General features: G+C 48.1%; 1 protein-coding gene across 13 annotated transcripts in view; it reads right to left on the bottom strand.

The window, feature by feature from the left end:
- LOC149345410 (ATPase WRNIP1-like) overlaps nucleotides 1-14,607 on the bottom strand; it is a 76,341-nt gene that overhangs the window by 39,506 nt on the left and 22,228 nt on the right. For 4 of the 13 annotated variants that reach the window (XM_089546625.1, XM_089546624.1, XM_089546621.1 and 1 more), the window contains exon 7: nucleotides 8,964-9,521. The exons of 7 other annotated variants lie outside the window; for them this stretch is intronic. In XM_089546625.1, coding sequence (XP_089402751.1) covers nucleotides 8,964-9,521 — 558 coding nt within the window. Of the gene's footprint in view, nucleotides 1-4,410; nucleotides 9,522-14,607 lie in introns of those variants that run through there. 2 more of the 13 variants (XM_089546620.1, XM_089546619.1) reach the window with 1 other exon arrangement.

Here is a 14,607-nt window from a genome sequence, read left to right as displayed (position 1 = left end):
CTAATTTCCCGGAGATAAGTAATGGAGTTGAGGCATTCGGGGTGGCTAGATAGTATAAGGTCAAGAATGTTTGCGGAGTCTCCGGCGATGCGTTTAGGCTGGGTTACTAATTGAGTAAGATTAAAATTTAAGCACACATCCACAAACTCCTGTGATTCATGCTGTCTAAAAGTAGGCTGATAAGGGTTATTCCAATCTATGTCAGGATAGTTAAAATCTCCAAAAAGGAGCACGTGTGCATTAGGGTGTTTTGTTGTAAGTTGGTTCAGAATGTTGTGCAGCTTTCGAGGGAATTCGGGGTTATTGTGGGGGGGCCTATAGCAAACACCAATTAGTATAGACACTGGCGTGGCACGACAAAGCAGCCATAATATTTCGAGGTCAGATTGGATGTTAATGTGGGAACACTGTAGTTGATTGCTGGTAGCGATAAGGACGCCTCCCCTCCGTGGGGGCCTTTGCGATCGGCACGGAAAAGGTTAAAATTAGGTAAGTTGCACAGAACTTCAGTGTCGCCCACATTATCGGTCAGCCAAGTCTCTGTCAACACAAGCAGGTTAGATCCTGTTGAAGATACAAGGCTGGATACACTATCGCACTTTGAAAGCAGACTGCGTATATTAGTACAGATAACCGAAAAAGAAATATTCTGTCGAGGGGAGGTATGGCGAGGATTAGATAAGTGACGACTGTGCGGTGAGTGCTATGCTATTTCTTTCACCATTTCGGTGGCAGCATCAAAAGTGTAGCGTTTTTTGCCGAGAAATAGGGTCTTGTACCGCAAAGAAAACGGTCCGGTTTCTGCTCTTGCAAATGCGACAAGATGTTTGCGGGCTTTTTGGACAGAGCAGGTAAAATCTTCTCCGATGCTATAGTTCGTGTCCTTCAGCATAGGACATTTGGAAAGGATAGTTTCTTTGGTTTTGAAGGAGACGAATTTTGCTATAATTGGCCGTTGGCGGTCCTCGTTATGGCGTCCCAAGCGATGGGCACGCTCTATCTGACTGGGCTCTAATGTTAACTTTAACTTATCCTGACAGTGCTTAATTATTATTTCTTCAGATTCGATGAATGATTCGCGCGGATTGGAATCTGGAAGGCCATAGAATATCAGGTTGTTGCGGCGTGATCTGTTTTCTGTGTCGTCTATTCGGGCCTCAAGGTTAGTAACAAGAGCTGCCGTCCCGGCGGCAATGGAATTGACGGATTCTAGATCAGATTTTAGGGTAGCAATGTCCTGAAAGAGGCTTTCCAGGTCTGCTAGGCGTTTGCTCAGGTCGGAAATGGTTTGGTCGACAGAACGCATCTGACCTTTGTCTGCGAAGCATTAACAACACCTCCTGTGCTGGCCTTCTTTGATGCGAAGAAAGAAACCAACATTTCGGCTGACGCATCTGGGCTAGGGTTAGGCGCAGCATTGTTGCAGAAGCATGGCAGTGAGTGGCGCCCAGTCATGTACGCTTCGCGAGCGCTCACCGATAGCGAAACACGGTACTCGCAAATCGAGAAAGAAACCCTGGGCATTGTTTTCGCATGCGAAAAGTTTCACCAGCTGGTATATGGCCGCAAGATTGTCATTGAAACGGATCACAGACCTTTGCTGGCAATCGCGAAAAAGGCAATCGGAGATATGCCACCAAGGCTGCAGCGTTTCTTTATTCGTCTTCTTCGTTAAGACTACGAACTGCAGTTTGTTCCTGGCAAGGACCTGCTGTTGGCGGACATGCTGTCCCGTGCTCCTGCCTTCATTGCCGTCCTGGAGTCAACCGAAGACGTCGACGTTCCTGCTGTACAGGTCCTCTCAAGCATAGTAAGCACACCAACAAAACGGCGCCTGCAAAGTGAGACTTTAGCGGATCCATACTAGAGCAAAGTCTTGGAGCAGGTGGCACAAGGAACTACGATTGAAGGAGAGTTAAGGCCATTTGCAGCAGAACTATCGGAAATTGATGGAATACTGCTGAAAGGATGCAAAATTGTCGTACCGAAGACAATGAGAGTGGAGATGCTGCAGAAGTTGCACGCGGGACATCTTGGGCTGAATAAAAGTAAAGCCAGAGCTCGGGGCCTGATCTTCTGGTCAGGAATGGGCAGTGCCATTGAGACGTTCATTCTCAAATGCAGCGCATGTCATAAGTACGCCTACAAGCAAGCATCTGAGCCTTTTATTTTGTGGCCAACACCCAAGGTGCCATGACACCGGTTGGGAATCGACCTTTTTCATTTCGCTGGTGACATGTACGTCGTGGTGTTTGATGCGCATTCAAACTCTCCAGACGTTGAGAAACTCGCTGTCACCACTGCGCGCGAAGTCGTTACAAAGGTTGCGTCTATTTTTGCGCGGTACGGAATTCCTACCCAAGTGTGTACCGACAACGGACCTCAGTTTGCTTCCCAAGAGTTCGCGGAGTTTGCACGGCGCTATGACTTTGTCTGTACTTCGAGCCCTGAATTTCCGCGGTCGAATGGTTTGGCCGAGAAAGGAGTACAAATAGTGAAGCGCATTATGAAGAAAACTGCAGTCTCGTGACGACTTCTGGATGGGTCTTTTATCATATCGCGCGTCCTCATTAGAGGACGGACAATCACCGGGAGAATTGTTGCAGGGTCGTCGGCTGCGCACTACTCTGCCTGAATGCAGCATCAAAAAGAAGCGCCCGGTAGTCAAGCACCGCCAGTCGTCCAAGGGCAAACTACTGCCTCCACTGCAGCAAGGAGACACGGTGCGGGTTCGTGACGGCCGCCAGTGGTCGCGCAAAGTGATGGTTCTCCAGAAGGTGGCTCCACGATCGCACATCGTGAGAATGGACAACGACCGTCTTCTAAGGCGGAATAGGCAACATCTGCTGCGAACTACAACGTCATCGATGACAGCGACGACGACGCGGACATCAGCTCCGAGGCCAGCAGACCCTCAAGTCCTAGTACTGCCGATGGTCAGGGTGAGCCACGTGATGGACTTGCCACAAGCACTGAGCTCACAGCATCAGGTGCAGCTGCTGGATCAAGCATGCCAGCCATTCCACGCAGGACAACCCGGCCATGCCTGGAACCTAAACGGCTGACTTATGATCACAAGTTTCGGCAAATTTCTCAAAGCATTGTCAAAACTGATCTTTTCACAGAGGAAAGAAGATGTATCAGATGTGGCTATCAAGCAAGCGGCCTGATAACATACCAACGCCCCTTCTTCCCTTCCTTTCGCTGCAGCCGCAGCTATAAATCTATGCGCAATAAAGGACCGGGTGTCTTTTCTGGCCTAGCTACTGATGTGTCACGTCTCTGCATGAAGCGATCGATACAATCACCAAGTCCAGAACCAATCACCACCACCAGATGGCACCCCCCCGGTCCATGCTGGCCTGCCGCAAGCTCACCAAGTGCACGCACACAATTTATGACCAGGAAAAGGTGTCCTGCCTTAGGAAACAAGAGAGCGTGAAATGGGCTACCCCGGGAAGCAGACCCGTTGCAGGAAATCATGCAGTAAAAGGTAAGGAACCAACATGAAAATTCGATAATCACGTTCACTGCTTCTTTTTTTTGTTTTCACTGCTAAAGCTTACACAGCAAGTGAAGCAGCACCAATCTATCCAAAGCTTCTTCCATCCTTCAAAAATGTCGAAGGACGCTCTGACTACAAAACCATTGCACCCTTCTACTACTGCATCTGAGGGTATTAGTCTCCCGAGCAAACCCAGAAACGACCACCAAAAAGTGCACTCACTCGAAAGAACACTCCCGATGTTCACCAGTCAAGAGATTCTTCTTCATTCAGGTTACCAAAGAAGGCTACAGGTTAAAAACTTAGCGGATGTCAGAAGAGCACTATGATGCGGCTTCCTGATCCGCTCTGCTTCCTCGTTCAAGTTACAGCATGGGCTCCCTTCAGCTATCCTCATCTGCCAGTGACACCTGCAAGTTGCCTTATCATTCCAACGACCCATGAGAATGCGGCTTCCTGATCCGCTCTGCTTCCTCGTTCAAGTCACAGCATGGGCTCCCTTCAGCTATCCTCATCTGCCAGTGACACCTGCAAGTTGCCTTATCATTCCAACGACCCAAGAGAATGCGGCTTCCTGATCCACTCTGCTTCCTCGTTCAAGTTACAGCATGGGCTCCCTTCAGCTATCCTCATCTGCCAGTGACACCTGCAAGTTGCCTTATCATTCCAACGACCCAAGAGAATGCGGCTTCCTGATCCGCTCTGCTTCCTCGTTCAAGTTACAGCATGGGCTCCCTTCAGCTATCCTCATCTGCCAGTGATACCTGCAAGTTGCCTTATCATTCCAACGACCCAAGAGAATGCGGCTTCCTGATCCGCTCTGCTTCCTCGTTCAAGTTACAGCATGGGCTCCCTTCAGCTATCCTCATCTGCCAGTGACACCTACAAGTTGCCTTATCATTCCAACGACCCAAGAGAATGCGGCTTCCTGATCCGCTCTGCTTCCTCGTTCAAGTTACAGCATGGGCTCCCTTCAGCTATCCTCATCTGCCAGTGACACCTGCAAGTTGCCTTATCATTCCAACGCCCCAAGAGAATGCGGCTTCCTGATCCGCTCTGCTTCCTCGTTCAAGTTACAGCATGGGCTCCCTTCAGCTATCCTCATCTGCCAGTGACACCTGCAAGTTGCCTTATCATTCCAACGACCCAAGAGAATGCGGCTTCCTGATCCGCTCTGCTTCCTCGTTCAAGTTACAGCATGGGCTCCCTTCAGCTATCCTCATATCCTCATCTGCCAGTGACACCTGCAAGTTGCCTTATCATTCCAACGACCCAAGAGAATGCACTTGGCCACCCGAGAGACACTTGTCCACAACTTAAAGAAGTTTAACTAAACATGATTATCGACACTGCGATATGCAACGCAGCGGTTTATTTATTTATTTATACAGAATACCCCTAAAGGCCCTCGGGAGGGTATTACATAGGGGGGGCACAGGCAATTGAACAGAATAAAAAAAAACCACAAATATAAAACAAACAACAAAAGCACAAATAAGACACTTTGCATGACATATAAGTAAGCAAAAGAATCAAAAGAATGGCAGCGCGGCAAAGAACGAAGATTACTGCATTATTAAAATTATACAAACAGAACACTAATACGATGAATCTTTTTAGTAACAAACCCTGCAAAAAAGGAAGCCATGAACAAATAAAATAACAATGTATGCGAAGAGTTAAGCAGTAGTTATTGAAGATATAAGTTTAAAATATTTATCAGGATCAGTGGTGGTTGCGATATGTGAAGGCAGAGTGTTCCAGTCAGATATTGTGCGTGGTAAGAATGAATGCGCATAGATAAATGTCCTGCACGTGAAACGTCTAACTTTAAAGGGATAATCGCGGCGGTCAAAAATCGAAGTAGGCAAAGAAAAAAAGTCGTTATGAAGTGATGGATGATGATAAAGTTTATGAAAAAGTGACAGTCGTGCAATTTTACGGCGGAGACATAAATCCTGGAGACCTGCGCGTTTCTTTAAGGCTGTGACGCTGGTGTTACGTGAATAATCGGAGTAAATAAAACGAACGGCGCGGTTCTGCAATGATTCAATGTTATTTATTAGGTAAGATTGGTAAGGGTCCCAAATAGCCGAGGCATATTCAATTTTAGGTCGAATTAGAGTGGTATAGGCATGAGCACGGAGGTGAGGAGGAGCATGCTTTAGGTTATGTTTTAAGAGACCTAATGACCGATTAGCAGATGCAAGCATAAGGTTAATATGGTGGTTCCATGCTAAGTCTGAATGAAGGTGAAGTCCTAAGTACTTATACGTGGTGACTAGCTCGAGTGAGCTATTATTTAAGGAGTATGCTGTTTGAATTCGAGACATTCGGTTAGTAAAAGACATCAATTTAGTTTTTGAATGATTAAGTTGCATAAGCCAGGTTGAGCACCATGCTGTTACTGAATCCAGGTCAGATTGAAGGGATTGGCAATCGGTGTTAGAATAAATTTTGCGATAAATTACACAATCATCAGCAAAAAGTCTGATATGGGAAGAAATGGAATCCGGTAAATCGTTGATAAATATTAGGAAAAGTAAGGGGCCAAGCACACTTCCTTGTGGGACGCCAGAGTGTACTTGGCTGAAAGACGAATTGTGGTTGTAAATTGTAAATTGAGACCTGGAAAACAGAAAATCTTTAACCCATGCAATGACAAGAGGGTTAATATTAAGCAGTGCTAGTTTCATTAATAACCGGTTGTGAGGTACTCTGTCGAAAGCTTTAGAAAAATCAAGAAATATGGAGTCTACTTGAATGCCAGCATCAATCGATAAATGTATGTCTTGAATGAATCCGGCAAGTTGCGTTTCGCAAGAGTAGCCTTTACGGAACCCATGTTGATATTTAAAGATAATGTTATGTTCTTCAAGATAGTTAATTACCTGCGAGTGAATTATGTGTTCAAGAAGTTTGCAAACAGTGCTAGTTAATGAAATGGGTCGGTAATTTAGTGGTGAGGAACGATCGCCAGACTTGAAAATTGGCACAACTTTAGCTAGGCGCCAGTCCAGCGGAATCACGCCTGATGATAGAGATTGTGAAAAAATAGCGGACGAGATGCGATGAATACCATGAGATGAATTTTTGAGTATTTTGTTATTAAAGCCAAGGTGATCTGATGCTGATGTTGTTTTAAGCTTCCCTAGTAAGGATAAGATACCGGTCTCACTGATAAATATTTCGGACATTGATGTATTAGAAGTGCTGACAGAAACAGGAGGTAGAGGGAGATCTTCACGGGTAAAAACGGATGTGAATGCGTTATTGAAAAGTTCGGCGCATTCGGCCACTTGAACACTGCTGCCTTCCGCGTTAGTAAGAGTAATGTCAGGATGATTAGCGGGGTTTATTATCTGCCAGAACTTCCGTGGATTGTTTGTTAGCATTGCCGGTAGATCGTGTGTGAAGAAGTGCCTACGTGCAGATATCAACTCAGACTGATATTCCTTATCACATAGTTTGTACCGTTGCCAAGATTCGGAGTGTCTGTTCTTGTCGGCTTGTCTGTAAAGGCGCTTTTTCTTGTTATTCAGGCGACGTAGATGCATTTAAACCAAGGTGCTGTGTTAGTGCAGGGGATACTGATGACGGGTATGAATCTGTCAATGAGAGTAGCAAGTTTCACGCTGAACAGGTTCCAGTTCGTTTCCACGGAGTGTGACGAAAAATCGTGAAGAAAATGATCAGCGAAGACTGACAACTGAGCGTTTATTTCGCCGAAGTTTGCTCGGTTGTAGCACCTTATTTGTTTAGTACGAGTTACCTTTTTATGGGGCACAAAATTCAGGTTACCCGTGATTATGGAATGGTCGGAAAGGCCTTCTAAGAGCGCAATGTTGGAGCAAAGGTAAGGATCACTTGTCAAGATAAGATCGAGAATATTGGCTGTAGTGGCGGAACGACGCGTAGGTTCAGAAATAAGTTGTTGCAAAGAGAAATCGAGACAGGACTGGAGGAAAGCCTGAGCTTCGGGATCATTGGCAGGAGCTGTTAAAGACGACCAGTTAATAGCCGGAAAGTTAAAGTCACCAAGTAAAAGTAAGCTTGAATTCGGAAAACGACAAGTAAGATCGCTTAGTAAATTAGAAAACTGACTTGCGAATGAAGAATTCATGTCCGGAGGGCGGTAAATGACGCCAATGATGGCGACCGTGGGACCACAACTCAACCGAACCCATACCGATTCTATGTACGACGTGACCTCGATAGGCACAGCAGTGAGCACTTTACTGACAGCCAGAAGGACACCGCCACCTCTACGGCCCGTGCGGTCACAACGAAATATGTTGAATTCGGAGTCACAGGCGAAAATGACATCATCAGGAACCATGTCATTTAACCAAGTCTCGGTAAGCGCGATGACCGAGGAGCAGCATGAATCAATTAAAGAAGAAAGAGCTACGTTTTTAGAAAGAACACTCCTTATGTTAGTGTACAGAAAACTGACATCGTAATTGGAGCAACGCTGTGCGTTTGGCCGCCCGGGTGGTTTGCCAGCCACTTTACGAGAACTGGAAGGGATGCGTCAGGCAAGGGACACGCGCACTGCGCTACTGGTTTGATCATCCCAGAAATACGAGACACCATTGATAAGCAGTTTATCAAAAGACAAACGGACCTTGTCACCTTCTTTTTTTACTGATTTGGCATACTTCCACAGTTGGCTGCGTTTCTCACGAACCGTTTTCGAGTAATCTCGCGAAATGCTGAAATCGGTATTTTTGAGTTTATAGCCCTTACTCATAAGCGTTTCGACTTCTTTTTCGTTGAACAGCTTAGCAATAATGGGTCTCTTTTTTTCCTGAGAAAAACGGCCTATGCGGTGAGCACGGGCTAAGGAAGACAACGTGATACCAAGTTTGCTAGAACAGAATTCGTTCACAAGACGCTCAGAGTCTTCCCAAGTTTCAGACTCATCAGTGTCCTGAACACCATAAAAAAGAATGTTAGACCGGCGGGAACGATTTTCCAGGTCGTCAAGTTTTACTTGAATGTTGGATACATCGTGTGTACAACTCGTGGCAGATACTGTGGTAGGCACTGACTGTTTTTTAAGTTCCAGTTCCTGCACACGGGTAGCTAAAGACAGTAAGTCACTTTGAAGAACTGGAATAGACTCGATTTTAAGTTCAAGTTCATGCACACGATCGTTTAAAGTCTTCATTTCATTTTGCAAGCCAATATGAATTGTAAGAATCTTGTTAACACTTTCGAGGATATTCGTGTGGTTCATCTCAAGCCTTTGAACAGTTTCATATACCAGTTCGAGCTTTTCCTCTTGGCCCTTCGTCATAGGGCCTGGGTTTGTTTCAACGTCCCCACCCAGGACCAAAATGCGCCAAATGTACGCTGCCGCCGAGCGGAAACGTTTCAGAATATGGGGTGGCCACGACACTGCTACAAGACAGACATCATCATCACGGTAACAAGAACACTCGTAATAACCAACCTGGAACAGCAGGAACGGTGAGTGGCGAGGCATTTCGTGAGCAGTGCCGTGGCCCAAGGGGGCGGTGAAATCCGAGTGCTTTATGTAGGTGTCCTCGTCAGCTGATAATGTAGCATGTTGCCAGGCCCGACCGTGGAAAGTGTCCAAAATCGGCAGGGGTGCGCACAGATGATCGGATGAGCAGCCGCAGCCGTCCAGAAACCAGCTAGCGCCGCAAGATTGCGGAACCGGTCGGCAAGTCGGTGAAACAGGCAGGTGATAGCCGGTGAGCACCAGCACCTGGAACAGCAGGAACGGTGAGTGGCGAGGCATTTCGTGAGCAGTGCCGTGGCCCAAGGGGGCGGTGAAATCCGAGTGCTTTATGTAGGTGTCCTTGTCAGCTGATAATGTAGCATGTTGCCAGGCCCGACCGTGGAAAGTGTCCAAAATCGGCAGGGGTGCGCACAGATGATCGGATGAGCAGCCGCAGCCGTCCAGAAACCAGCTAGCGCCGCAAGATTGCGGAACCGGTCGGCAAGTCGGTGAAACAGGCAGGTGATAGCCGGTGAGCACCAGCACCTGGAACAGCAGGAACGGTGAGTGGCGAGGCATTTCGTGAGCAGTGCCGTGGCCCCTTGGCTTTGTTTTGGCGCTCACGCGATCTCGAGCTCCTCTTGAGCGTCCTGTCTCGTGATCGCCATCTCGCATCCTCTCTGCTGGTACCATCTATGCCCACAACCATTTATTCTCAGCTACGGAGGCAGCAATTTCCTGCCGCTTTGCAAGTGAAGTTCCACTTCCACGCTACGACAGGGGAGTTGCATCAAAGGCTCCGCTGGCGTGCTTGTACGCATAAGCAGATTGCCGCCATCGCCACAGGCTAGCGGCAAAGTTCAGAAAGCGAAACTATGCGGCCAGACTCTCTCTCTCTCGGCATGCCAAAGAAATGTTTTTTACTTTTTTTTTACCAGCCGAAGAAGACACATACACGAGACAGAACCACACAGGACAAGGGCTGGACTAGCAGCTGAAAATTTCATTGAAAACGGACCACTCAGACCCACGCAGGTGTCAAGCCAGGACCAGTGACTGGACAACAATAATCATTGAAGAAAACAAATTCATTACATGTGATAGCAAGAGATGGAATTTGTTTTCTAAGAAATCTAATGAATTTGTTTTCTTCAATCATGTTGCCTAGTTACCGGTCCTAGATTGGCGCATGCGTGGGTATATTACTGAGTGGTTGGTTTTTGATAAAATATTCAGCTCCTAGTCCAGCCTTTGTCCTGTGTGGTTCTCTCTTGTGTGTGCGTCTTCTTTGGCTGGCATAAAAATCTTCAGCATGCCATACCAACCATTCAGCCCTGCATGTCTCTCTCAGCCCACTGACGGGAACCTGCCTTTGCGCACACATCAGAGAGGAGCGGGAGACAAGGCAATCTGCAGTCCAGGCCTGCGGGCGAATGTCTGGACGATCACCTGGCCAGCACGTCGACACGGTCTGTCCCAATTAACCCATGCGATCCCCCTGGCGTCTGAATGAACAACCTTGTGATGCCGCAGACTTGCATGCGCACTCAGGCGGCTGTCCGAATTATCCGAATTAACAGGGGCTTTTACTGCATTTCAATCATACATAAACCACTGCCACCTAGTTTGGGGCATAGCATCTGAAGCAAGGTGTGTTGCTGGGCGAGTTGGTTGAGGTACACGTTGAGAACAAACAGCGCTTGCAGACAAAGGACCAGAAGGCCACAGAACTGCGCTGACTAACAACTTTTATTGACTAACAACAATAAAAGGCGTGGATTGGCTGCCTTCTGAAATAAAGTTGTAAGTCAGCGCAGTTGTGTGTCCTCCTTGTTCTGGTCCTTTGTCTGCAAGCGCTGTTTTTTCTCAAGACGCATCTGAAGCACACCAAAAGTCCAAAAGAAGGCACGTTATATGTTGGTTACGCTGCTCAAACCGGAAGTTTATACAGTAAAACCTCGCTTACCCAGACCTCGATAACTCGGAAATTCAGCTAACTTGGACACGCACCGCGGTCCCGCCAAAAATATGTGTAGTTCAATGGTGTTAAACACTTGTTGACTCGGCAGCATTTAGCCGGGTATCGGTTAACTCGGACAACCCCGGCGAGAGCTATCGCAACGTCCATACTCAGCGGCCCGAATGTTCAAACACCCCTAATCGACAACGAAGCCGGCGCAGCCGAGGAGAGCCACACAAACCGAAACAAGACGAGAAACGGCCGCAGGAGGCGAGAGATGTGATGATGATAGTGAGAGAGCGATCAGTGGCCAGGTGGCACTAGCCACCACCCAGCGCACTTGACGAGCATCCAGCAACCACTAAAAGTTGCAAAGGACGACGGGACGGCTTGCTAAGCTTACTTTGTCACCGGATCTATGCGCGTGCTGCCCTGCCCATTCGACCCACGCTACGCCTACGCTGCAGGTGTGTTCTTTTGCGAGTGTGTGAAAAGCCGTGTCGTGTGCGGACTCGTTTGCGTTCGACTTCTGGTGCGCGCTGTCACTGCCGCCACATCTACGCCGACGCTGCATCTGCTTTCTTTCAGTTGCGAGTGTGACAAGCCACATTGCGCGTGGACTGGTGCGTGCTGTCTCTGCCGTCACGCTTTGCTGTTATGGCGGCCACCCCCCCCAGCGAAGTGGCAACAGCAGCCGGCCAATAATTTAGAAACGAAAGTCAAGATATTAAGGGAGGTCGGTGAAGGCGTTTCTCGGCAAGAGATAATGAAAAAGTCTGGCCTCAAGCGTAGCACACTGAGTGACCACGTGAAGAACAAAGAAAAAATTCTCCAAGCATTTGACAGCGGAAGTTCACCGGAGCAAGAAAAAGGCTCAGGACGGCAGCGCATCCGGCGTTAGAAAGTGCGTTGCTACGATGGATCGCAGATATGCGCAGCGGGCAACTTCCTTTGAGTGGGCCGCTGATCTGTCAGCAGGCTGAGAGATACGTTGATTCTTTCAGTGCGTCTGAAGGATGGTTCGCGCGCTTCAAAGAAAGACATGGGTTGGTCTTCAGGAACGTATGTGGTGAGAAGGCAGCGGTAGATGAACGTTGCATCACTGATTGGAAGTTGACCGAGCTTCCCCGATACCTGGCTTGTTACGAACCTGCCGACATCTTCAACGCCGATGAAATGGCACTTTTTTTCAAGGCCTTGCCGAACAAAACGATCATGTTCAAGGGTGACCCGTGCGTTGGAGGCAAGAGGAGCAAAGAAAGGATAGCTGTGCTCCTCGCCACAAATATGTTGGGCACGAAGCGTCTACCACTTGTTGTGATAGGCAAAGCAAATCACCATAGGTGCTTTAAGAACGTTCGCCGCCTGTGGATGACCATGGATATTTTTCAAACCTGGCTGCGGCAGCTCGACCGCCGCTTCTCCGCCAAAAACCACACGGTTTTGTTTGTCGTGGACAACTGCAGCGCACACACCAATGTGACAGGGCTGGAATGCATCGAGCTTGCATTCGTGCCGCCAAACACGCTGGACCAGGGCACGTGATGGAGAGGATGCTGCTCTGCAGGGAGGCTGAGCGCGAATGGGACACAAGCCTCCTCAGCGCGGTCCACATCTTGGCCCATGCCTGGAGCAACACGTCGGCCGAGATCATTGCGAACTCCTTCAGGCACAGCCCGCCCTGACGATTGTGATGTAGAGGACGCTGAAAGCATGGGTGACCAAGCGACGGATGACAGGAGCTTGGAGTTTCTCCTGCCTGCTGATGTCCAGCTTGCCGACTACATTGCCATTGACGATGGTGTTGCTGTGGCTGGCCAGCTGACTGACGATGACATCATATCGGAAGTGCTCGGCATAGAGGAGAATGAGTGTTCCGATGATGACAATACAGATCAGCCGCCGCGACGTCGCACTGTGCAGGAGGCTCTCGCCGTTCTAGAGGAATTCTGCGTAGAATCCCGTGACAGTGAGCGTGCAAACCATCACCTGATGGGGTTGAGAAAGATCGTTGTAGCGCAGATTCCGGCGACGAAACAAACGAAAATAACGCAGTTTTTAAGCAATAAAGGTATGTTCATGCTGCATAGATTTGTTTCTCGTTTTCTTGGTACAGTAAAAGCTCGTTAATTCGACACTGACGGGACCGCAAAAAATTGTCGAATTGTCCGAATGTCCAATTATCGAATGAACAACAAAAAACAATGTTTGCCGCAACAGGACGTACCTTTATTTGGCAAAGAAATCTGTTATCGTCGTCTGCTTTTTCGAGCGAATTTGAGCGACTACGATAGCTCTAACAGCAGCCAGGTGCTCCGCGGCACACGCGCCGTCAGGGATTTGTTCACAGAAGTCCTCCCGCACAGACAAGGCTTCTGCGGCTTCTTTCACCGTGCACTTGGGCATTTGGGACAACTGCTCACAATCGTCACCTTCCGATGAATGGTCAGCGCCTGTCACTTCAATTATTTCATCCTCGGTCAGCTGACACAAAGGCGAGGCACTGTGCGCTACCCACTCGAAAGCAGCGCGGGGAGGAGGTGAGCGGCTCTGGCCGCTTATCTGTTTCTTCAGCCACACGGTTGTTGCTGAGATGCCCGTCTTATCTTTTGTCTTTATCTTTCCTCTGATCTTTTAACTCTCCTCTGTATCGGTAGCTAAGTCATCGTCCCGGAAGCCACGGGACATGCGCACACAGTCGGCTTCTGGGGAGAGGAGGTCGCCCTTCTTTCCAGTGGTGGCTATAAAACCAGCGCGCAATAAAGCACGAAGGCTCCTTTGCCCTGCAACCGTGTTGTCATGTTCTATCGACTGTGACAGCCGATACATCCTCTATCTGCACGTGGCAGCGGTGGTGGCTCGGCTGAGCCAGTAGGCAGGCCCGTGCACTCTCCTTTCACCCTTCTCTCAGTCGCAACAACAAGCAGCGCAGTAAGCACGCTGACAAAGCGCGCAATCACCAAAAAAGGTGCCGTAAATAACCGCGATCATAGCGACTGCTGCGACACAACAAAGCACAAAAAAAAGACGCCAGCCGCTTCGGCCGCCGCTAACCTCACTTCCCTCTCTCATGCTGCTGATGACGATGACCATAAGGATGGCCTATCAGCCGTATAGTAGTAGCGCCACTCGTGGCAGTGTTTTTTTCTTTTTGCTCTCGGCGCATCGGCTTGGCGGGCTGCGGAGTGGAGTCGAATTAACTCGTTCCTGTCCGCGGGGAAAATGGTGGTTTTCAGGTCATATCATTAATATTTTTTTTTCTTTAACAAAACGTGCTTGGTACAGGAGTGTATGGTACCGAATTGTAGAGGAGGAAATTCTCTGCACAGTGTTATTAGTCACAGTCAACATGTTTATTGAGTAAGAGATGAAAAAAAAATTATCAGAAAGAAAATTGTAGTTACAAAGAAAAAAACACACAAAAACATCAAAGTTTCTTCACAAAAATAAAACATAAAAAAATTTCAAAATATACATTTTTTACAACAGGGACCGATGCAACATTGCAGCAAATTTTAGTTTGCTGCAAACAGTATTAGCTGGGCTAGGAAAGGAAACAGTAGTCCTAGTGACTATCGTGCCACCACGCGAAACAGTTCCTTGTTGCCGTGAAGCAGAGGTTGGCCGCACATGTCTCACAGAAAACATTTGTTTTTTGTTCCACCTTTTTTT

This window comes from Amblyomma mixtum, chromosome 5 (assembly GCF_055824585.1).
Source record: "Amblyomma mixtum isolate Tamu chromosome 5, ASM5582458v1, whole genome shotgun sequence".
In the NCBI taxonomy this organism is placed as follows: Eukaryota; Metazoa; Arthropoda; class Arachnida; order Ixodida; family Ixodidae; genus Amblyomma; species Amblyomma mixtum.
Note: the sequence above shows the minus strand (reverse complement) of the source record. Positions and strands in the feature narration are given on the sequence as shown.